This window comes from Saccostrea cucullata, unplaced genomic scaffold, assembly GCF_032062105.1.
Source record: "Saccostrea cucullata isolate Sc308-1 unplaced genomic scaffold, CSIRO_AGI_Scuc_v1 ctg1224, whole genome shotgun sequence".
Classification (NCBI taxonomy): Eukaryota; Metazoa; Mollusca; class Bivalvia; order Ostreida; family Ostreidae; genus Saccostrea; species Saccostrea cuccullata.
In genome coordinates this window covers 262760-285568 of record NW_026930231.1, presented here as the reverse complement: position 1 = coordinate 285568, position 22809 = coordinate 262760, and the positions used below count along the sequence as shown (strand labels likewise).

The window sequence follows — 22809 nt, the reverse complement described above, 5'->3', positions numbered from 1 at the left end:
TTGGTGTGAAATGTAAATCAGAGAGATGGATTTAGCGACGATTATGAACTGATAAATGGCATTAAAGACATTAAGGACCCCCTGATAACACCCGTGTAGCGTCGTAGTTCGGATGACCCAATCCGTGATCTTTTTTTATTGTCACATGATATACTATTCCGGCGCACTATGCGAATTTTAATATTCACATGGAGGTTATTAAAGGGTAATTTATCCACCATGACTATTTAGGGTTTATTGTTAGAGACGTGTCTGTTTAATAGCCATTTAATTGTTATCTCTTGTCAATATTTGACATCTTCATCATAGTGGTAGATTATCAAAAATTCCCCTTTATGTGTGAGGAGAAGAGAATTTTTTTAATTTTATCAGAATACGTATCAAATGTGATAAAAATTTCAAAATTCAATTTTACAAATTTTTTGCGTAATTAGGACTGCATGTTACTCTTTTTATTATAATTATTTTGTAATATTTTTTATTTCAGTATCAGAATGATCGGATATTTAAAATAGAATACAGAACACCCGAGCTTGGAAATAGCAAAAACTGGAATATAGGGTATCAATCAAATTACAGTTAACATTTTTTCCTCTTGGTCTAATTTAAATCTGATTCTCTTTTCCTTATTTCCTCCACAGAACACAGAATAAAGAAAACTTGCATTCTATCTAAAATTTCAATATTAAACCTAAAATATCTTACATGACTATATTGCTACCTGCTTCGTGGAAAAAGCTTACACTTTAGTTAGTCTAACTTTCGTTGACATCTATTTCATTTGGATTTTTTTAATCCAACTCAAGGCTTCTGAGAAAAAAAACAAAACATACATATTTATCTTCTTTATAACCTTTTCATCAAAGAGGTCGAAAAAGTTTGCACATGCGTTTGGAAATAAAAGATTAAATTTCTATTGAAAAAAAAATCTTGTTATAAAAATACTCAGGGGGCGGGGGCTGTCAACAAGGATTTAGATATTTAGAATATGAGGTTTTTTCCTCAACAGAATCATTGTAAATGTAGAAATGTAGCTGCAATTATGTAGCCCTCTCCTTTTTGGGGGACTCCAAAAATATCGGACAAAAAATAATCGGAGAGGGCTTCAATACTGCAGCTATTGTTCTTGATATTTGGAGTTTTACATCTGATGAATGATTAGAAAAATACAAGTTAATTTTCATTCCAAATACTGCTTACATAGTGCATCATTTGGATTTCCTCTTACAGTTTTCAAGACGTGTTTATTTTCCAAATCAATCATATACATGCATACATCACAGATGTGTATTGTACATTTACTTGAATTTTGATGCTTGAAAATTATTATAGCAGTTGTTGAATCCTATACCATGTAGAAATGTATTTAGAAAGAAAAGTTATCTTGTCTGCCATTAGATGATCAGCCGGGCATTCAACCCACTTTCATTCATTAAATAATCACATACTTTGTTAATAAATGTTCTATTAAAAAAAAAAATCAACAAGTTCATATTCGTGTATATCAGCAGTTCTGAAACACACTTCCATACATTCAGTTTTAAAACTGGCCAAAGAAAGATAACTCTTGGAGAAAATTTTACACCACTTATTTATCACGCTTTTCTTTTCCGTTTCGGTTTGGGGCTCTGTTTTCTTGGAGTTGACTTCACATTCTCTAGAATCTGAGGCACCCTCTCCAGAAGTTCCTCTCTAGTCAAACTAAAGTCACTCAGCTTCCAGACCTGTCTCACTTCATCTAATGTCCGTTTAAATAATGGTCCCTTCGGAATATTAGCCGATACCAAGTCATTTCCACTAACGGGTAAAACTGGTGGTGTCCACTGGCGGAATTCTTCCAGTAAATCCGTTTCGTTTTTATATTTCAAAAGTTCACAGATGTGGTCAAATGTAACTTTTTGTTTACCTGTAGAATCGACTAGCAGGTATTGACAGAATTTCATTTTATCTTCCCCCATTGGCGTGTCTCTGTTGTGAATTATGAAAATTCCAGCAGCAAACTCCTCATTGGAAAACTTGATTCTTTTGTCCAAATCATACAGCTACAAAGAATAAATCAACCAAATCAAATTTAAAGAAAACAGAACTTATCAAAAAAAAAAATTTTGAAACAAATATTCAAGTAAAAACAGATTCAAATTCAGTTGCCCGTAGATGTGAATTGTCTCTAGTAATTAAAGATTATGTAATTTGACAACAGATAAACATTTTATTGTAATAGAATTTTCAGTTTAGCTGCTATCAGATTAAGTGGACTGTATTAAGATAGGTACTTTGTGATACAGTTTGCCTTGTCATCTGTGGTCAGTAGAGCCGTGATTCTTATCATGACATGGCGGTAATTTACAGTATGATTATGATGACCTAGCATAAGAATTTGATGTCTTAGTCAATGATTGTGTATGATATTTAAGAAATAAGATATCACTTTTAGAGTTTCATTGGGATATGACATGAATCAGTCAGTCACGTGCTCAAATTCTAAAATGCCCAAAGCGTTATAGTATATTTGATCACGTATTGACGTCATGTCATTCCCAATGAAACTCTAAACAAGAGGCCCATGGGCCATATTGCTCACATGAGCACATTGGCTATGCAAAAGCACAAATCAAGAAAAAGGGGGGGGGTAGACTTGTGACTTGAATATTTCACTACCTGATGATGCCTCTGTGTCAATATAACAAATGGCTTTGTTTTTGAGTAGATCCTATATGTTCCTTTAAAAAAATTAGATCCCCCAATGTGGTTCCTCCCTACCCCAGAGGTCATCATTTGAACCTTGAATTTACACTAACTGAGGAAACTTTCATATCAGTATGAATAAACATAGCTTATGTCAAGAAGAAGTTTTTTATGCCCCTGTAAATAAAGTTTCGGGGTATATAGTCTTTGCCGTGTCTGTCATGTCTGTCTCTCTGTTTGTCCGCAAAAACTTTGACCTTGCCCATAACTTTTGATTTAGTGGAGCCATAACTTTCATATTTCACATGTGTATTTCTTGTGACAAGACCTTTCTTTGGATACCACTAAATTTGACCTTGACCTTGGAGTCTGACCCACTTTAACATGAAAATTTTAAACTTTACTTTGGCCATATCTTTTGAACAGTGGACACCAGGCACAAGGATCATCAAACAATCTTAGACTTAAGTCAAATTTTCAATCTACTGTAAAATATTCATTATTTATTGAATAGTTTTCTAATTTTATAAATAACAACACATTTGTAAAACAATATTGGGAAACAGTTTGATTTTGGCCTGTTTGACTTCAACATCATGTTAAAACAACAGAAAGATTTTGACTTAAGCTTAAGATGCTTCATGATCTCGGGGCCAGGACATCTATATACTTCACATATGTATTCTTTGTTGAAAGACCTTTCGTTGGATACCAACAACCTTGACCCTTTGACCTTGACTTGTAGATTTCCGTACCTGTGAAAAAACTTTAACCTTGGCCATAACTTTTGAATGGTAAGAGATAGGGCTTTCATACTTCATATTAGTAATCCTTGTGAGAAGACCCTTCATTGGATACCAAGCATTTTGACCCTTTGACCTTGACCTTTGAGTTTGACCTACTTTAAAAAAGGAAAACCTTGACTTTAACTTTTAAAGGGTTAAAGCTAGTGCTTTCATACTTCACATATTAAATCCTTGTGACAAAACATTTCATTTGATAACAAGAACATTGACCCTTTGACTTTGACCTTAAAGTTTGACCTACTTTTAAAAATTTTAAACTTGGCCATAACTTATGAACGGGGTAAGGCCTACGGCTTCCATACTCTACATAAGTATTCTATATGGCAAGACCTTTCATTGGATACCAATTACTTTGACCTTTTAACTTTGACCTTGGAGATTTTTGTACATATTATTGAAAAACTTTAACATTGGCCCACTTAAAGACAGACAGACAGACAGAGAGACAGAGAGACGGACACAACAAAAACTATATACCCCCAAAACTTCGTTTACGGGAGCATAAAAAAGACTGAAATTATATCTTTTTTCATGGCAACTAAAATAGAAAAAAATTTATTTTTATTTAAGGGCCTTTCACAATTGGCGCACGAACAGAAGCGACAAAATATTCGTGCGACCGAAAAACTTTGATTTGGATTGTAAAGTGTTGCTGAAATAATCGCATATGAAAAAGTAGTCGTACGAAATTCGCACGATCTAAAGCGACCCTTGTGCATCAAATCTTACGATATATCTTGAGTCTATAGGCGACTGTTGTGCAATGAAAGCAAGTGTTGTAAGATAACGCTAAAGGATCGCACGAGTAATCAGGTAATCGGACGAGTTAATGTGCACCAATGCAATTAGACGTAAGGTGCTCGTGCAATCATGTGTTTCATGGTACGAATGATCGTGCAAGTGAGAAGGGGAATTTATATATACCAACCGTTTCAGACCCTCGTCAGTCGAATGCAAGAGATGCCGGCCAAAAAGATGACAAAAGCTACAGGTAAAGCAAAGGTAAACCGTAGAAAGAAGGCCCTGGAGGAGGAAGGGGCACAGGACCTGCCCAGCCCTGTTCATAATCCGCCTGAGCTTTTCGACAAAGGGGCAGAGCCACCAGACCAGTCAGGTGAGCCTTTAGAACCTGATGGGTACAGTGAGGATGAGGACAGGGTTTACATATTCTAGTGGCAATTCGCAAAGAATGGGAAATTGAAGCTGATAAATCATGCACAGTAAAACGTTGCAAGGTTACATGAGACACATTGAGCAACAGTCTCATGGTCGCACAATACACGCATATACAGCTGCAATTCATCTTACATGTACGACCTTTAAAAATCGTGCATCACTCTTGTGAGTACACAAAACGTATGACGCTCGTACGAATATTCGTGCGTTGATTTGCGATAAATGTGGATCACATTTAGTCACGTCTGAATAGTGTGCATGTTGACTATTTTGAGGAGACTTGATTCGACCACTAAAATGCATGCAACGAATGCGAAACATCGTGCAACGTATGCGAGAGCTCGGCGATAGCTCGTGCGACGATAAAAGTTTCCGATAGCAAAGTGTTGTAAAGTGCTCGTGCGCCAATTGTGAAAGGGCCTTTACATTTTCATTCTGCTTCTCTATTGTATTTAGCTAGAACTTAATTAAATGCATACAAGTAATGAGCTGTATCATTTTATCAATGAATCATAAATTAAAACAATTATAACTGCTGTTTTTTTAAGGTCAATACAATAATCTAGCCATCTTTAATTTGATTGATTGATTGTATACCGTTTAATGGCCCTCTTATTTCACTGATATGGAGACGTCACCATTGCCGGTGAAGGGCTGCAAATTTAGACCTTTGCTCGGCACTTACGGCCTTTTAGCAGGGAGGGATCTTTATCGTGCCACATGGGGCCACAGTTTATACAGTCTCATCCGAAGGACCGCCCCATTTAGTCGCCTCTGTAAAACTTTGATCCTCCATTGTGGCCCAACCCTAACCCCGGAGGGTATGATTTGAACAAATTTACATATTTTACTACCTGTGGATGCTTCTATATAAATATGACCAATCACTGCTTTGCTGTATCTTAGAAGATTTTTAAAGAATTTTACACTATATATTTCTATGTAAAACATTTATCACCCATTGTGACCCCATACATCTCCAGGGGTCATGATTTGAACATACTTCGATCTTCACTAATCTGAGGATGCTTCAACATGAGTTTCATCTTTCCAGACCTAGTGGTTCTTGAGAAGATTTTTAAAAATGCCATTAATTTTGCACTAATTTCTGATTATCTCTTCTTGCAAGAGGGCATGGCCATTCATTTGTACAAACATAAATCCCCTTGAGCCAAGGATGCTCTGTGCCAAGTTTAGTTGAAATTGGCCCCATGGTTCTGAAGAAGAAGTCGAAAATGTGAAAAGTTTACAGACAGACGGATGGAAAGCTACACAGACAGATGAACTACATACTAAATGCGATCAGAAAAGCTCACTTTGAACATTGTTTCATTTACTACAATATCATTGGTCTGCTTGTCGCAGTGCTCTAAGAGTCATGGAGTAAGGAGTTGAACCCACTGTGGGACAACAGGCTGGTCCTTCGGATGAGATAGGTATAAACCTAGGTTCCATGTTGCAGTAGGTGCAGGCATGAAAAGGATCCTTCAATGCTAAATAGCTCTAAGTATTGAGTGTAGGACAGAATTTGTAGCCCTCCACCAGCAAGCGTCTCAATATGAGTAAAAATTCTCAAAAGGGACATTAAACAATGTAGGTAATGAAAAAGGCTGGGGTGAAAGATCAATTCTGTGTAGGTTATAATTTTCTTTTTTTCGTATAGGAACATGAAGGACACTATGTGATCTTAGATGATTTTCATGTTTTCCAAAAATGAATTTAGCTTGTGTATTCCAGTAAATAAGACAATCAAAAGTAATCCATGTAATAGTACTCAAGACCACCAATTGAAACTGGCCCTGTATTTCTAAGTAAAAAGTTCATAATGTCTAAAAAACAAACAGACAGAAAAATTGACAGATGGACTCTGGACAAATTGTGATCCAAAAAGTTCATTTGAGCTTTCAGCTTAGACGAACTTCAAAAATTGCATAATTATGTTCTCCAGTACTTGAGTTATTTAATAGGTGTCCTAGAACTCCAAAGTGTTATGTTGTTAAATTTGTCTTATAAAAATTCCTGAGATCTAGAGATTTTGTTGCTACTGCTTTAGTTTATTTATTTTCTAAGGTAGTGAGGTTAGGGGTTAAAGGTTGGGGTATGAATGCTTGTCTTTTTTTAAAAAATGAATTTTATGATTTTTATGGTCTCCATTATAAAACACTAAGAAGTATGCAGTAAGCCATTAAATTTAAATCCGGACTACAGACCAGGAAGTGTAAATACCTGACAGGTAGCTAACACAGGTAAGTCATGTGACCTGAATTCCTATACATGTAACAGAGAGAGACGGCAGCCATTACTGTTTTAACATCAGGTATTAAATGTCTTATCTTTAAAACTGACTTGTAATGATTGTTTGATTCTGTATTCTACAATCTAGCTTGTGTAGCATGCACTCCTATGGTAAGAGATTGAAAAAAAATCTTGTTTTTATTGATGTCAAGTTGGAATAATGAGATTTTAACATATGTTCATTATATATTTATATTTCAGAGTCACAAAATTTAATCATGGACCCCCGTACCAGTGCCCAGGATGTGATGCGATGTGAGCTGTGTGAGACCGCTGTGGTACACATGCACTGTGATACATGTCTTGTCAACCTGTGTAAGGCCTGTGTGGGAGAACACTTCTCTGCTGATCTCTCAAAACCTCATAAAATTGTGGACTTCAAAGATAGAAAATCCACTCTCCTTTACCCTGGTTGTAAATTCCATGACAAAGAACGATGTAAAATGTACTGTAACCAATGTGACATTCCTGTCTGCCATAAGTGCATTGCATCTGATCAACATCTAGGTCATAAGGTATCAGAAATCTTGAAAGTTGTGGATGAAAAAAAGAATAAACTCATAAAAGAACAAACTGAATTAAATGAGACAATTTATCCCACCTACCAGGACATCGCATCTGAAGTACAAAACAGAATGAGTCAGTTTGAAAAGGAATATGGAGATCTCTCAACAGCCATAACAAAACATGGAGAGGAATGGCACAAAGAAATTGACAAACTTGTCAAGAAACTTAAAGCTGAAGTTGATGCGATTAAAAACACACAGTTACAAACTCTACAGAAACATCTGGATGAAATAAACAAGACAAAGTCTGACATCAAGGATGAAATTGATTCAATGGAAACTGCAATAGACACCAATGATATGTCAAAATTGTTTAGTATCATATCCAATGTACACACATACAGAGATCTTCCAGACAAAATTATACCATCTTTACCTAAATTCATTCCAGGAAAAATCCAAGAAGTAAGTAAAATGTTTGGAGCCTTATCATCAAGTTCTTTAACATCAGATAAACATGGCTACAGCATGAAGACAACACAGAAATCACCAGAAGCTGGATCCTCTCCTCCAGTCAAACAACTGCTTGATGAAGCAGAGACTGTCACCACCATAGACACTGGGTATGGAAACCTTTACAATGTGGCCTGTCTGAGTGATGAAGAAATCTGGACAAGTGGATATGACAGAACCATGAGACTCTACAGCATCAATCAGGGATCACTACTCAAGTCAATTAAAACCAAGTCAGGGAACTGTCCATCTAACATAATAGTGACAAAAAGTGAACATCTAGTTTATACTGATAACAGTGATAGAACTGTGAACATTGTGAAGAATGAGAAGATAGAGGAGGTGATCAGATTACAGAACTGGAAACCTAAAGGTGTCTGTAGTACCTCCTCTGGTGACCTCCTGGTTATCATGGACACTGATGATTACAAACAATCAAAAGTTGTCTGTTACTCTGGCTCTACAGAGAAACAAACCATTCAGTTTGATGATAAAGGTAAACCTCTCTATTCACCTAGTTTTTATATACTAAGATACATTACTGAGAACAGGAACCTGGATATCTGTGTGTCTGATGAGAGAGCTAATGCAGTAGTGGTGGTCAATCAGGCCGGGAAACTGAGATTCAGGTACACTGGGCATACTCCTGCTCCAAAGAACAAACTATTCTATCCACAAGGAATCACAAAAGACAGTCAGAGTCACATCCTTACAGCTGATTACAACAATGAATGTGTCAACATCATAGACCAGGATGGACAGTTCCTCCGTTACATAAACTGTGGACTGAGGTATCCCTGGGGACTGTGTATAGATACAAATGATAATCTGTTTGTTGCTCAAGAGAGAAATAAACAAGTGAAGAAAATCAAATATCTTTGGTGAAATCCAAGATTGTATAGATTTAAAATTATACCAAACTTTTTTATATTAGTCCATTGTGTGAACTTTTATCTGTAAATATCTACATTGGTAGCATAATTTAGAAACAAAAAAAACAAGGAAATGATCTATGAAAAAAAATCAAGCACTAAATTATATTCAATGTCTGAACAATACTTTGATTAATAACACTTTAAGAACTTTATTTTGATTTTGATTTTGTTTTTTATTCACCTTTTATAAAATCAAAAGTCAAAACATACAAATTTTCTTTTTCTTTTTTTTCTGTTTTTATGGGTCTTGTTTAGTACAGAAAATACAGGAAGAATGTATGAGGAACAAGCAAAAATGAGTGATATGTGGTTCCTAGCTTTCAGACTATCTTGTCTTGTCAATTATAGAAACAAGAGGCCCATGGGCCTTATAGGTCACCTGAGCATTACGCAACAACTTTCCAGTGATTGAATTTGATTCATGTTTTAATCCAGATGCTATGGCATTCACAATTTTGAAAGAGGCACCATTGATCATCATAACAATACACTTAGCAGTTGCTTAGTGTGTTTACTTAATACCCATAGGCAGGGTAGGGGAACAAAATAATGCATTTCAAGTAATCAGTAATATTCAGCATGATCAGTAATGCCCCAATCACACATGAACCCCTGACCCTTAGGCCTAGATCCACAAATTGCACAATTTTTGAAAAGGCACCCTTGCTTTTCAAAAATATTTGATTAATACCAAGGAGTATATCTCAAACAATTCATCCAGTTTCAGTATATAAGTACAGCCCCCCCCCCCCATCCTTTATGGTATCCCTGACCCTGGGGCCTTGAAATTCACAATTCTGGAAGATTAGAACCCTTGCTCATCATAACTATATAGGTAGTTCATCTGTTTAATACCAAGGAGCAGAGAAGAAAACTTTCAAAGATTTAATGTATTTTCACTATATAATCAATAGAGCCCCGCCCTATCACTAGAACCCCTGACCCTAGGGCCATAAAATTCACAACTTTGGAAGAGGTATTCTTGCTCATCATAACTATGTAATTAGTTTATTTCATTCCTCAGAGCAGAGAAGAAGATCTTCAAAGAATTCATGTAATTTCACTATATAGTCTATAGAGCCCCACCCTAACACCAGAACCCCTGACCCTGGGGCCATGAAATTCACAATTTTGGTAGAGGCACTCTTGCTCATCATAACTATGCACTTATTTAGTTTATTTAATACCCAGGAACAGAGAAGAAGATTTTCAAAGAATTCATGTATTTTCACTATATAATCTATAGAGCCCCCCCCCCCCCCCCCCTTTACACCAGAACCCCTGACCCTGGGGCCATAAAATTTACAATTTTGGTAGAGGCACTCTTGCTCGTCATAACTATGCACTTAGTTAGTTTATTTAATACCCAGGAGCAGAGAAGAAGATTTTCAAAGAATTCATGTATTTTCACTATATAATCTATAGAGCCCCCCCCCCCTCCTTTACACCAGAACCCCTGACCCTGGGGCCATAAAATTCACAATTTTGGTAGATTCACTCTTGTTCATCATAACTATGCACTTAGTTAGTTTATTTAATACCCAGAGCAGAGAAGAAGATTTCAAAAAATTCATGTAATTTCACTATATAATCTATAGAGCCCCGCCCTAACACCAGAACCCATGACTCTGGGGCTACAAATCTCACAATTTTGGTAGAGGCACTCTTGCTCATCATAACTATGCACTTAGTTAGTTTATTTAATACCCAGGAGCAGAGAAGAAGATTTTCAAAGAAATAATGAATTATCACTATATACTTATTTAGCCCCGCCCTAGCACTAGAACCCATGACCCCGGGGCCATGAATTTCACAATTTTGGTAGAGGACTCAAGGCTGATTACAATCATGCAAACAGTTTGACTGGTTGATGTCCAGGAGTAAAGAAGAAAATTTTTAAAGATTGCACTAATTTTAGTGGTTTTTGCCCCACCCCCCAGGCCCCAGGGGGACAGGGACCATGAAATTCACAATTTTTGTTCCCCTTTACCCATAGATGCTATATGCCAAATTTGGTTGAAATTGGTTCAGTGGTTTCAGAGAAGAAGCTGAAAATGTTCAAATGTTAACGCACGTACGACGAACGATGACGGACGAAAAGGGATAGCAATAGGTCACCTGAGTTATAGTTGTACCATATATTCATTTTTCTTAAAAGTCACAGGACAAAAGACCACCTTTAAGCAATTGCTTAACTGTGGCTTATAGAACTTAATTCCTTTAAGCCACCATTAAGCTGCAAGTTACAGGTTATAGGTGCTTTATGTCCAAACTTCATTAAACTACAATTAAGCCTGCACCTTTAACATAGAACTATGACATCATATCCAGTGAATGTGTTTAGTCTGTGCTAGATCCATTATGATGTCATAATTAGTTTGTTACTCTTCATGTACTTTACAGTTTCAATAAAAATTGTAGAAAATAAAGTATTCCGAAATTCATGGAATACAATTTAAAATTATGACAAAATATTCTTCATATGTACCTACTGTATATCCGGTTTTATTTCACGTGTTGGAAATTTTGCGAAAAGGGGGTAAATTGTAATATAGTTTTTATTTTGTGTAAGTTATTTTTTACAATCAAAGATTTTTTTGTTTAAAATGGTAATGTTTTTATGTCACATTATAGCTAACATAATTTCTGCATGTTTTATATTTTGCAAATTAAAAATGGTTGCAAAAAATAGATCATCGCGAAAAAAAAGGGATAGACGGTATATTCAATTTATATATTTTGGTTTCTAAAGCAAAATGACTTCATACAATTCTTAATTGGAGGAACTTGTAGGTGCCTTTTATTTACTAGACCTTAAAGCCATATATGGCGTAACTGATAAAAAAAATATATTTTTAAAAAATACAAAATTAAGTAAAGAAATATAGTTAATACATAAAAATTAAAGTATTCATACAATTCTGAACGCGGAGAACACCTCGTTTCATCTAATAATACGATTTTATCTTCTTTGTAATGTGTTTTTTAAATATTTTGTATTTTCTTCCGAGTCGGAGAAAATTCCGAGAATCCAAATTAAATTGTGATATCTTTATAACGCAATTGACTAAGATTTTGTAATTTACGGAAAAGTTCTATCTTTATATATAAAGTAATGATACAAATAACTAGAAACTCTTGTTGCTACAGCAACAAAGAAGGTCTTCCGTTCTCCTCTATTTATCTGCATGAATGAGCTTTTATCTATGTTTAAAAAGGCATATAATATTTTAAATGCTTTCAGGAAAACAAACGACCGGAGGTTTAACTTTCCAAGATTCTCGACGTTACGTTTTACAATTATAGTCTTAATAACATTTACAAAAATCATTTTCAATTTTTTTTCATCAATTTCTGTGACGACCGGAAGTAACGGGGGACGCATTTTACCCTATATCTGTTGCCCAATCTTCATGGTTTATTATTCATATAAGTTAAGTGTCTTGATCTGTTACAGTTTACATGTAAGAGATCTCGTAATATTATCTTCTCATTTTGAGGAGAAGAAATCACATGACCGGAAGTACATTTTTGAAAAGATATTTGAGGTTACTCTAGACATGTCAATCTGAACAACACGTCCAAAAATCATTTTAAATGCTATTTTTATAAAAAAAAATATTTATGGGATAGTATGATACTAAATTTATGCAGTTTTTCTCTCATAAGCGGAAGTTGTCGTTTCTGTTTCCAGTGGGACTGACATATTTCAAAACTACAAAAAAAAGATGCCATAATGTTTTACTTAGAAAGATTCTATAAAGAAAAGTTGAAATTTTCGATTTATTTGACAACTTCCTGTGACAACCGGAAGTGACGGCGGACGATCTTAAACTCAAAGGATATGTCTACTCATCAAGGTCTACCATCCCTACTAATTTGGTGTCTTAATCTCTAACCGTTAACGAGATCTTGCTATGATAACTTCTGATTTTGAAGACAGGAAGTCACGCGACCGGAAGTGAATTTTACTGAGATATTAGACTTTACTGTAGACATTTGCAGTCTGAATAACATTTCTAAAAATCATTACAAATACTTTAACTATACAAAATTTTAAGGGAAAGAAAGATACTCAAATTATGTAGTTTTTCTCTTTTAACCGGAAGTTGTCATTTTTGTTTCCGTTGGGACTGACACATTTCGAAACTTCAAATAAGATGCTATAATGTGATGCAAAACAGGTTTCAAAAAAGAAAAGTTGATTTTTTCGATTTCTTTGATCACTTCCTATGACGACCGGAAGTGACGGCAGACAATCTTACCCCAAATGGTTTTTCCTACTAATCAAGATCTATTACTCATATAAGTTTGGTGTCTTAATCTTTTACTGTTTACGAGATTTAGCTATGATAACTTCTGATTTTTAGGACAGAAAATCATGCGACCGGAAGTGTATTTTACCGAGATATTATACATTACTGTAGACGTTTGCAGTCTGCATAACATATTCAAAAATCAGTCAAATACTTTATCTATAAAAAGAAAATACTCAAATTATGTAGTTTTTCTCTTATAACCGGAAGTTGTCGTTGTTATTTCCGGTAAGACTAATATATTTTGAAACTACAAATAAAATTCTATAATGTGATGCAAAAAACGTTTCATTAAAGAAAAGTAAAAATTTTCGATTTCTTAGATCACTTCCTGTGACGACCGGAAGTAACGGCTGATGGTCTTATCCCAATTGAATTTGCCTACTTATCAAGATCTACCACTTATTTAAGTTTGGTGTCTTAATCTCTTACCGTTTACGAGATCTAGCTATGATAACTTCTCATTTTGAGGACAGGAAATTTTGCGACCTGAAGTGAATTTTACAAAGATATTTGACGTTAATATAGTCATTTGCATTCTGAATAACATATCCAAAAATCATTACAGATACTTTATCTATAAAAAAACATTTATGGGAAAGAAAAATACTGAAAATAAGCAGTTTTTCTCTTATAACCGGAAGTTGTCGTTTTTTGTTTCCGGTGGGACTGACATATTTCGAAACCACAAAAAAGATACTATTTTGTGCTGCAAAACAAGTTTCAAAAAAGAAAAGTTGAATTTTCGATTTCTTTGATCACTTCCTGTGACGACCGGAAGTAACGGCAAACTGTGTTAACCCAAATTCTTTTGCCTACTTATCAAGATCTATTACTCATAAAAGTTTGGCGTCTCCATCTCTTACCGTTTCCGAGATCTCTTCATGATAACTTCTATTGAGGACAGAAAATCACACGACCGGAAGTGAATTTTTCAAAGATATTTGACGTTACTGTAGACATAAGCTGTCTTTATGACATATCTAAAAATCATTACAAATACTCTATGTATAAAAATATTTATGGGAAGGAAAAATACTCAAATTATGTAGTTTTTTCTCTTATAACCGGAAGTTGTCGTTTTAGTTTCCAGTGGGACTGATACACTTCAAAAATACAAAAAAGATGTTATAATGTGATGCAAAAAATGTTTCATGAAAGAAAAATTAAAAAATTTAATTTTTTGGATCACTTCCTGTGACGAACGGAAGTGACGGCGGACGATCTTATCCCGACTGATTTTGCCTACTTATCATGATCTACCATTTATATAAGTTTGGTGTCTTAATCTCTTATCGTTTACGAGATCTAGCCATGATAACTTCTCATTTTGAGGACAGAATATCACGCAACCGGAAGTGAATTTTACAAAGCTATTTGACGTTACTGTAGTCATTTGCAATCTGAATAACATATCCAAAAATCATTACAAATACTTTATCTATAAAAAATATTTATGGGAAAGAAAAATACTGAAAATATGCAGTTTTTCTCTTAAAACCGGAAGTTGTCGTTTTTGTTTCCTGTGGAACTGACATATTTCGAAACTACAAATTAGGTGCAATAATGTGATGAGAAAAAGTTTCAAAAATTAAAAAGTTGAAATTTTCGATTTCTTTGATCACTTCCTGTGACGACCGGAAGTGACGGCGGACAATCTTAACCCAAATGGACATGCCTACTTATCAAAATCTAACATCCCTGTAAGTTTGGTGTCTTAATCTCTTACCGTTTCTTAGATCTCACTGGGATAAAATATTTCAGAAAAAAGCGGAAATCGGACATATCTGACGACCGGAAGTGAATTTTTAAAAAATGAAAAAAACTCCTGGGCGTATTAAGGTTCTCTATCATCCCTGAAAATTTCCTGAAAATCTGTCCAGCCATCTCTGAGAAATCTTGCCGACAAGATTTGGGGAAAAAAATAATAATAATAATAATAATAAGAAAAAACAGTAGAATCTCTATAAGGTCTTCCGTCTGAAACGGAAGACCTTAATAAGTTCTTAAAATTTTAGTCTAATAATTTTCATTGTACATACGCCATGTATGGCTTTAACTTTAATTGAAAATGTATTGAAATTATACAACTTATTGTGTTAATGTGAATAGTATGCAACTATTTTGAGGGAATGCAAAAATCCTACGAAATCTTCAGTTGACAACTAAATAGAATAATTTCTTGATGAAATGTATCCGAGTCAAAGATGTGTCGAAGATTGTGTGTAAATGTTGTGATTTCTATCATGAAATGATGTGCATTCTTTTTTCATAATTATATGAATTAATGAATATTTTGAATGATTGGTGTTTGTTTACAATTTTCCTATCAAATATGATCTTTTTAAATAGAAAAATACTATTTTTCAATAATTATTTGCATCCTAAATCTGAAAGTTATCCCCAACAGTCATTTAATAATTAAATCCTGTGTAGGTGCAAAAAGGTCAAGACAAGAGGCTCATGGACCACATCGCTCACCTGAGCACACGGGCTAGTTTAAAAAAAAACAAATCAGCCCAGTATTGAAAAGTTTACTAGTTGGGGAGGGGGAATTTGAATTTTTTATTACTTGAGAATGTCACTATATCAATAAAATACTGTATACAGGGTTATTTTCGCCCTGTGTTATTTTCGCCGTGTTATTTTCGTCCTTTCACACTTGCAAACAATTTTGCCGCATTTTAAATTCGCCCAGTCATAGTTATGTTTAAGAAATTATACTGTATTTTAAATTCGCCCATATGAGGGTAGGGCGAAAGGGGCGAAAATAAAACGGGGGCGAAAATTTCCCTGTATACAGTATACATGTATAATTTTGCCATACTTGAGAAGAAGAACTTAAAAAAAATTTCCTATATATTTCTATGCAAAGATTTGATTGCCCATTATGGCCCCTACCTTACCTCCAGGGGTCATAATATGAACAAACTTGAATTACTTAACTCTAACTGAGGATGTTTCCAAATTAATATCATCAATCATAGCTTTGCTGATCTTGAGAAGAAGATTTTAAAAAGAATTTTCCCATGGATTCCTATGTTTTTTTTGCCAGCCATTGTGGCCCTGCCCTACCCCTGGGGGTCATGATTTGAATAAACGTGAATATACATTAGCTGAGGATGCTTCCACATGAGTTTCATCTTTGCAGGCCCAAAGAATTTGGAGAAAAAGATTTTTAAAGATTTTTTCCTACGTATTTCTACCTAAAACTTTGACTAGTGGGGCTGGGCAATAATATCAATATTTCAATATATTGCAATACAATGACAAAAAATATCGTATCGCAATACGATTTTGTAATATCGATATATTGGCAATATGCTTAGGCCAAAAATAAAAATAGTCTTGTTTCCGGCTACCCGACCTACCCTATTTTTTTGCACCCGACCCTAAAGTTTTTTAAGCTTTTGGGGAAAAAATTGGAAATTGCAGGAATTTTTTGTTCCAAAAGTGAAAAAAATATATATATTCAAATTGTATTTCATGAAATATATGTTTAAAATATGGACTTTCATAAAATTCCACTTGAGTTGTGCATCAAAAGACATGGAATTTCATTTTAAAAGACAATTTTGACCTAGCTATGACAAGTTTAATTTTGTTTCATAGTAGTTCATATCCAAAAATTACCGTTTGAAAAAATAAAATAAATTAAAAAAATAAAATAATTTTCCTACCTACCTACCCTATTATTTTCAGGCTGGTAGCAGGAAAAAAGACTATTATTTTTTTGGCTTTAGATTAAGGAATTTTGTCATTAAATATAAAAATGGACTAATGAAAGTTTGTTATTAAGCCAAACAGTAAGTCAGAAGTTGTTTTGTGGGAAAATTTTAGAGCATAACTTAAATGAAATCACCAAGATTTTTTTTCCGTGTTGGTTACTTATCATAATTATGTACATTTCTGCATGTAAATTAAAGTAAATATAGTAAGAAAATGCCATTTTTATTACATTGAAAATATTGTAATACATATCGCAATACAGTTTAAAATATCGCAATATATCGCAATATATCGCAATACGAAATCTCGAGCCAATACCTAGCCCTATAATGATTAGCCATTGTGGCCGGCCCTACCCCCGGGGATCATGATTTGAAAAAAAATTGAATCTACACTACCTGAGGATGCTTCCACATGAGTTTCATCTTTTAATTCCTGGTACAATAGTTCTAATATTCTCCCCTTGGAAGAGGGCTTGGTGACCTTCATTTAAACAAACTTAAATCACCTTCACCAAAGAATACTTTGTGCCAAGTTTGGTTGAAATTTGCCCAGTAGTTCTTGAAGAGAAGATGAAAAATTGAAAAGTTTATGATGACAACGACAGACAACAGACAAATTTTGATAAGAAAACTCACTTGGCTCAGGTGAGCTAACAATGATATCTTATTTCATATATATATATTTTATTTTTTATTCATGTGATGAGTAAAAATAGGCACTATTTAGGCTTTGTTATGGAAATGCAACATAATGTTTCTACAACGTCAATTGATGTCACAATCTGAACTTTCCAAATGGCTGGTGCAGTTTGCTTTCCATATGCAGGAACAAACAGATCATGTGATTGACTGCATGTCATTGAAAATTGAATTTCACTTTCATTATTATGTTATATAGGGAAAGGCATCAACAAATGTAAATATTTAGAACCGAGTTTACCTCATCATCTATAGTCAGTAGAGCCACGAGTCTGGTCATGACGTGGCAGAAACTTACAGTATTAGATTGTTAGATTGTGATGTCTTAGTGAATGATTAAGTATGATTTAGAGGACTGAGTTTACCTCATCATCTGTGGTCAGAAGAGCTGAGAGTCTGGTCATTACGTGGCAGAAACTTACAGTATTAGACTGTTAGATTGTGAAGTCTTAGTGAATGATTGTGTATGATATAGAGGACTGAGTTACCTCATCGTCTGTGGACAGTAGAGCTACAAGTCTGGTCATGACGTGGCAGCCTTTCTCCTCTGTCACCCCACACACCCTCTCAAACTCTTCCAGGTTACAACTCTCAGGTAAACCTTTTACAAGAATAAAGGTGAAAATATTTTATTTTCATATTAAAGTTTGCCTAGTGCTGCTGGGAGAATGCTACCAAAACTGCTTTCACACATCAGGAAATAAATGTATAGTAATCACTGTACAATGTACTTTTAAATATCACAGATTGTAAAAATGTGAACTGAAGGCTATAACTACATGTACAGTATAAGACTCAGTGTATGGGCCTATGCAATACTGTACCTAAGTAAGTATGAACCCCACAGGATACCATTGTCCTCATCAGACTGGCCGCATAATTCCCCGTCAGAATCTTAGAGAACTCCATCCAAAGGCGTTCACCAGAAATAGCTGATCATAGAAAGAGGTACAATTAGACATATAGTTATCTGAATCTTAGTCTTTTTGAGATAAATAGCAAAATCTGCTCAGTAAAGAAGGGTAAATTAAACAAGAAATCCTTTTTAGTTCATGTTCACAAGTAAAATTTAAGATGATGATGCATATTTTTTTTCTTTTTAATTTGTATCTTATGTAAATTAGGTTTGAATACAACTGTAGCTATGATAATTATAAACTGCTGTGAAAAAGAGTATCAATACACTAAGATAACAATAAATACAAATATACTAAACTTACTTTTTAATCCATGTACATTCTGCTTAATGGCCTCCAAAGTTACCTCTTCATGAACAGTGTTTGAATCAGCTATTCTTCCAAAAAATCTGGATGTGAGAAAAGTGCATTCAACGGTTCAGTAAAAAATCGTGCTACGGTTTTTTGCATTAGTCAGTCAAGGGCATCATGGAAACAAGTTATTTTTGAAATAATTTGTTTCAGTTATTAAATGTCAACATTTTGGGTTATCTTCCCCTGATTATGCTTTTCTTCAGTAACTTATTCCTGTTATTGATACTTTACTACTCATTATTGTAAACCTACTGGCATCTGAAAGGATTTAGTCATGCTGTGCTTGGGTTATTAAGTACTGGTAGATGGTTCCTGACAGTAAAAGTAATCTATCTTTAACATTTAACACATTGAAATCCAACAAATTATAACTTATTTCAATTATTTCATCCTTAACCCACCTCACTTTAAAACTCTTGCACAAAAATCTACAGCTTTGCACAAAAAATGCAAGACATAGAGATTGTACAGTAATATCCTAAGATTATAGGAAAATTAGTCTCAATGTTGGCAAAATTGGCGGAAGATGTGTAATTGACCTCTGAAATGTTAATGAAATGGAATTATTTTTCCTTGAAATCTATCATGTTATTTTCTTAATATCATCATACCTGCTCAGAGGATATTAGGTTTGTTAAGTCTATTGAAAGAAGTACATATATTTACAATTTTCTTAGCCTTAAATCATCTTAAATCAGCAGCAAACTCAAAATATTAATGTTTTTTAGCAAAACTAATAGGTGTTCTTCTTTTTAGGCATTAACTCAAATGAGTTACTTTTTTGTCAAAGTAGAAAATAACTTGATTCCATCATGTCCCTGACTGTTAGTCAAGTGTCTGTTCTGCTTCATCTGACTAAATATTAGAAATCAAAAGATTTATTGCAGAAAAGTTTGGTCAAGAATCTTAAAATTTTGAGTAAATTAAATACCTGAAGTATCTCATAATTCTCAAGTAATCCTCCTGTATCCTCTCGGTGGCGTCCCCCACAAACCTGATCCTCCGATTGGCCAGATCCTCCCTACCATTGAAGTAGTCATACAAATTCCACTGAAAATCTAAAAAGATTTTTTTTTAAATCAATTGAATTTGTAACACATATGATAAGCATATCTCACTCTGAACATTTCTTCCCTCTGAGATACAAAATCTTTAAGAAGAATCTGATGAAGCACAATGCAAGCAAATTCTTAAATATTGTGCTTGTGGATAAATAAAGAATTACCTAGAAACATGGCATTAATTGTAAGATCTCTTCTGTTGGCATCAATCTGCCAGTCAGTGGTGAAAGCAACCTCTGCCCTTCGGCCGTCCGTCACTACATCAATTCTCAATGTTGTCACTTCAAAATTCTCCTTTTAAAATATACATGTATGTAGCGTGAACATAAAATATAAACCGAAAATTCCAATTACAATACAAAGGATGCAAAATCAAATTAAGGAAATTACCTTATCATCTATCCTTGCCGTAATAGTGCCATGTTTTTCTCCATTCATGTTAACCATTCGGATGCCCTCTTTTGTAAATATTTCTTTCATTTGTGTAGGGGTGGCAGTTGTGGCAAAGTCAATATCGTGAGGCACTTTGTCCAACAGGACATCTCGAACAGCCCCTCCTGCTATTCGCAACTCAAAATTATATTTCTTGAACAGATCACTCAATTTCTTCATTTCTGGCGTCATAAGGTTATCTAACACTGGACTTTGGAGCTTCATTATTTTTAATTCTCCTTTCCAGTGTTTTTGTAAATGGGATATAAAGGATTTTCTAGATATGCAGCATTGGTGGTTTTCAAACTGCAATAGATTTATAAAATGATTGAAACATATATAAACAGCATAACTCTAACGGCTAGATTATACTTACTAATTAAAGGTGACCATGTTTTTTTAAGTCACATATTAAATTGATGAAGACAAATTTATAAACCAAAGACAGTTATTTTCTCAGGCTAGTAGTATATCTTTTGGAGGGCTGAAAATATTTTACTAGCAGACAGTTCTGCATGTCTGGCAAATTGTTTAGGTGCATTTCAAACTCTGCCATGCGGCTTTAATAATCAGGTCCAGTCCAAAGACTATTTCTACCTACATAGCTATTTATAGCTACATACTAGGTATTTAAACCTACCCAAAGTACCAGCTATTTTTACCTACTTTCTGCTTTACTTGCATTTTGTAGCAAAATGCAGGAACGGCGCAACACAGTGAGCACAAAATTTCTTGATACAGTCACACTGATGATGGATATGACAAAAATTTGTCCAAAAAATGATTACTTCGTATATTTTTAAATTTGCATTGAAACTAATGTAAAATTACCGATTCAGGAAGTAATCATTTTTTTGCCAAAATTTTGTCGTATTCATCATTAGTGTGGCTGTATCAAAAGATATGGTAATCACCATGTTGTGCTGTTTGGGCAAAATGCAGAAATTATAAAAAGTAGGTAAAAATAGCTACTTTGGGTAGCTTTAAATACCTAGGTAGCTATTAATTGCTACGTAGGTAGAAATAGTCTCTGGACTGGACATGATAATGTACAGTGTACTTCATTTTATGTGAAATCTCATTTCACAGATTGAGATTTCAATAAATATTTTTTACTTTTCTCATAGAATAAAGTAGTTACCAATATACTAACCATATAAAACCTAATCAGGCTACAGGGTTCTCATTAAGTGCTGGCGACCGGCGATTTCGCCGTCTACTTATACACTGGCGCCGGTTATTTCACTTTCAAAAATCAGTAAAGAAAATCTGTGGTTCAGAAGAGAATTTTGGTTATCCCGTTTGTCTTGTTCACGTAGTGAATAAAAAACGTAAACATATAAAAATCGTTGTTATTTGACGCTTTCCTTGTAAGATTACGACCCCCTATTTTTAAAAACGTGGTGATATCAGGAATCGTGATCGAAACACGGACGATAACTCGAACTCAGTGCATCTACAAAGATTCCAGAGAGTTCGGAAAGCAATCATGGCGTACGTGCCAGAAAAAAAAACGTTGAGAATATTAGTTGAATTATCGTCTTTATTTGGATTAAAAATTTAGGTTTAAAGACATATGCAACCTCAAAAAAATTTGTTGTAATTAATTTTGAAGTTATTTCCAGTGCAAATCCCTTTGTATACTTAAAATTCGTTTCGGAACGATTCTTTGGTGAGGCCTTGTCCCGACCGAGACACAGTAAGATTATTCTAACTACGGATAAAAATACAGGCGCATCACTATTTTCTGACGAAGAATTGTAAGGGTGACTTTCTGTATGGATTTCAATGACACTTGCATATTTTTTTTTTATAATTGTGAGAATACAGCGTATATATATCTAGTTAGAAAGCTGCAGACTGCCGAAAGGGGGGATACCCCCCTCTCGGACTCACCCCCCTCGGGCCGGTGGCCCTCGGTTCGGGCCTTCGGTCCTCAAGTCTGAAGTGCCCCCTACTTTTTCTATTTCTCCACCTACTGTAAAAATTAATGAGAACCCTGAGGCTAATGATGCAATATCAGCAGAGAGGCGAACATGCTAATCTATTGCAATTTAAACATACTTGTCAGTGAATATATTTATCAGAATATTGGAGAATACAAACCAGTTTTGGTGTTGCAATTCGTGTGGCAAACCTTCGTGACAATAAAGTGGTTAAAAATAACATCGAAACGCATAACCGGACAAAATAACCTTCTGCAACAACGTGAATTCAACAAGTGTCATTGTTTCGTTGTGTTTTTAAACTTCTTTTCCTGTATTCGTGGTTTCAAACGCAGACAGGATACAGATTTGTTGAAGTGAAATTCTTCCACAGTCTTTTCACTCCCCATATCATTTTTAGAATATTAAACATTATGTATTAAAATCTTTTTATTTAT

General features: G+C 34.5%; 2 protein-coding genes across 2 annotated transcripts; one reads left to right on the top strand and one right to left on the bottom strand.

The window, feature by feature from the left end:
- Positions 1-1471: 1471 nt before the first annotated feature.
- LOC134283346 (CCA tRNA nucleotidyltransferase 1, mitochondrial-like) lies at positions 1472-22726 on the bottom strand. Its single transcript, XM_062765807.1, has 8 exons — positions 22533-22726; positions 20385-20732; positions 20159-20288; positions 19865-19991; positions 18883-18968; positions 18487-18594; positions 18151-18263; positions 1472-2042 (listed from the first exon to the last, which is right to left on the bottom strand). The coding sequence occupies exons 1-8, from the start codon at positions 22593-22595 to the stop codon at positions 1596-1598; spliced, it is 1422 nt and encodes a 473-aa protein (XP_062621791.1). The 5' UTR covers positions 22596-22726; the 3' UTR covers positions 1472-1595.
- On the top strand, positions 7159-8902 carry LOC134283344 (E3 ubiquitin-protein ligase TRIM71-like). The gene has a single exon (XM_062765805.1). The coding sequence runs from the start codon at positions 7181-7183 to the stop codon at positions 8864-8866; it is 1686 nt and encodes a 561-aa protein (XP_062621789.1). The 5' UTR covers positions 7159-7180; the 3' UTR covers positions 8867-8902.
- Positions 22727-22809: the final 83 nt, after the last annotated feature.

Bases quoted from the DNA above. Each gene is read 5' to 3' on its own strand.
- LOC134283346 (XM_062765807.1), bottom strand. From the start codon at position 22,595: ATGTTATTTTTAACCACTTTATTGTCACGAAGGTTTGCCACACGAATT. The intron at 20,733-22,532 runs GTTTGTATTCTC...AATCTATTGCAG, and splicing joins GAATTGCAACACCAAAACTG to TTTGAAAACCACCAATGCTG. The intron at 18,595-18,882 runs GTAAGTTTAGTA...TTCTATGATCAG, and splicing joins GAATGTACATGGATTAAAAA to CTATTTCTGGTGAACGCCTT.
- LOC134283344 (XM_062765805.1), top strand. From the start codon at position 7,181: ATGGACCCCCGTACCAGTGCCCAGGATGTGATGCGATGTGAGCTGTGT.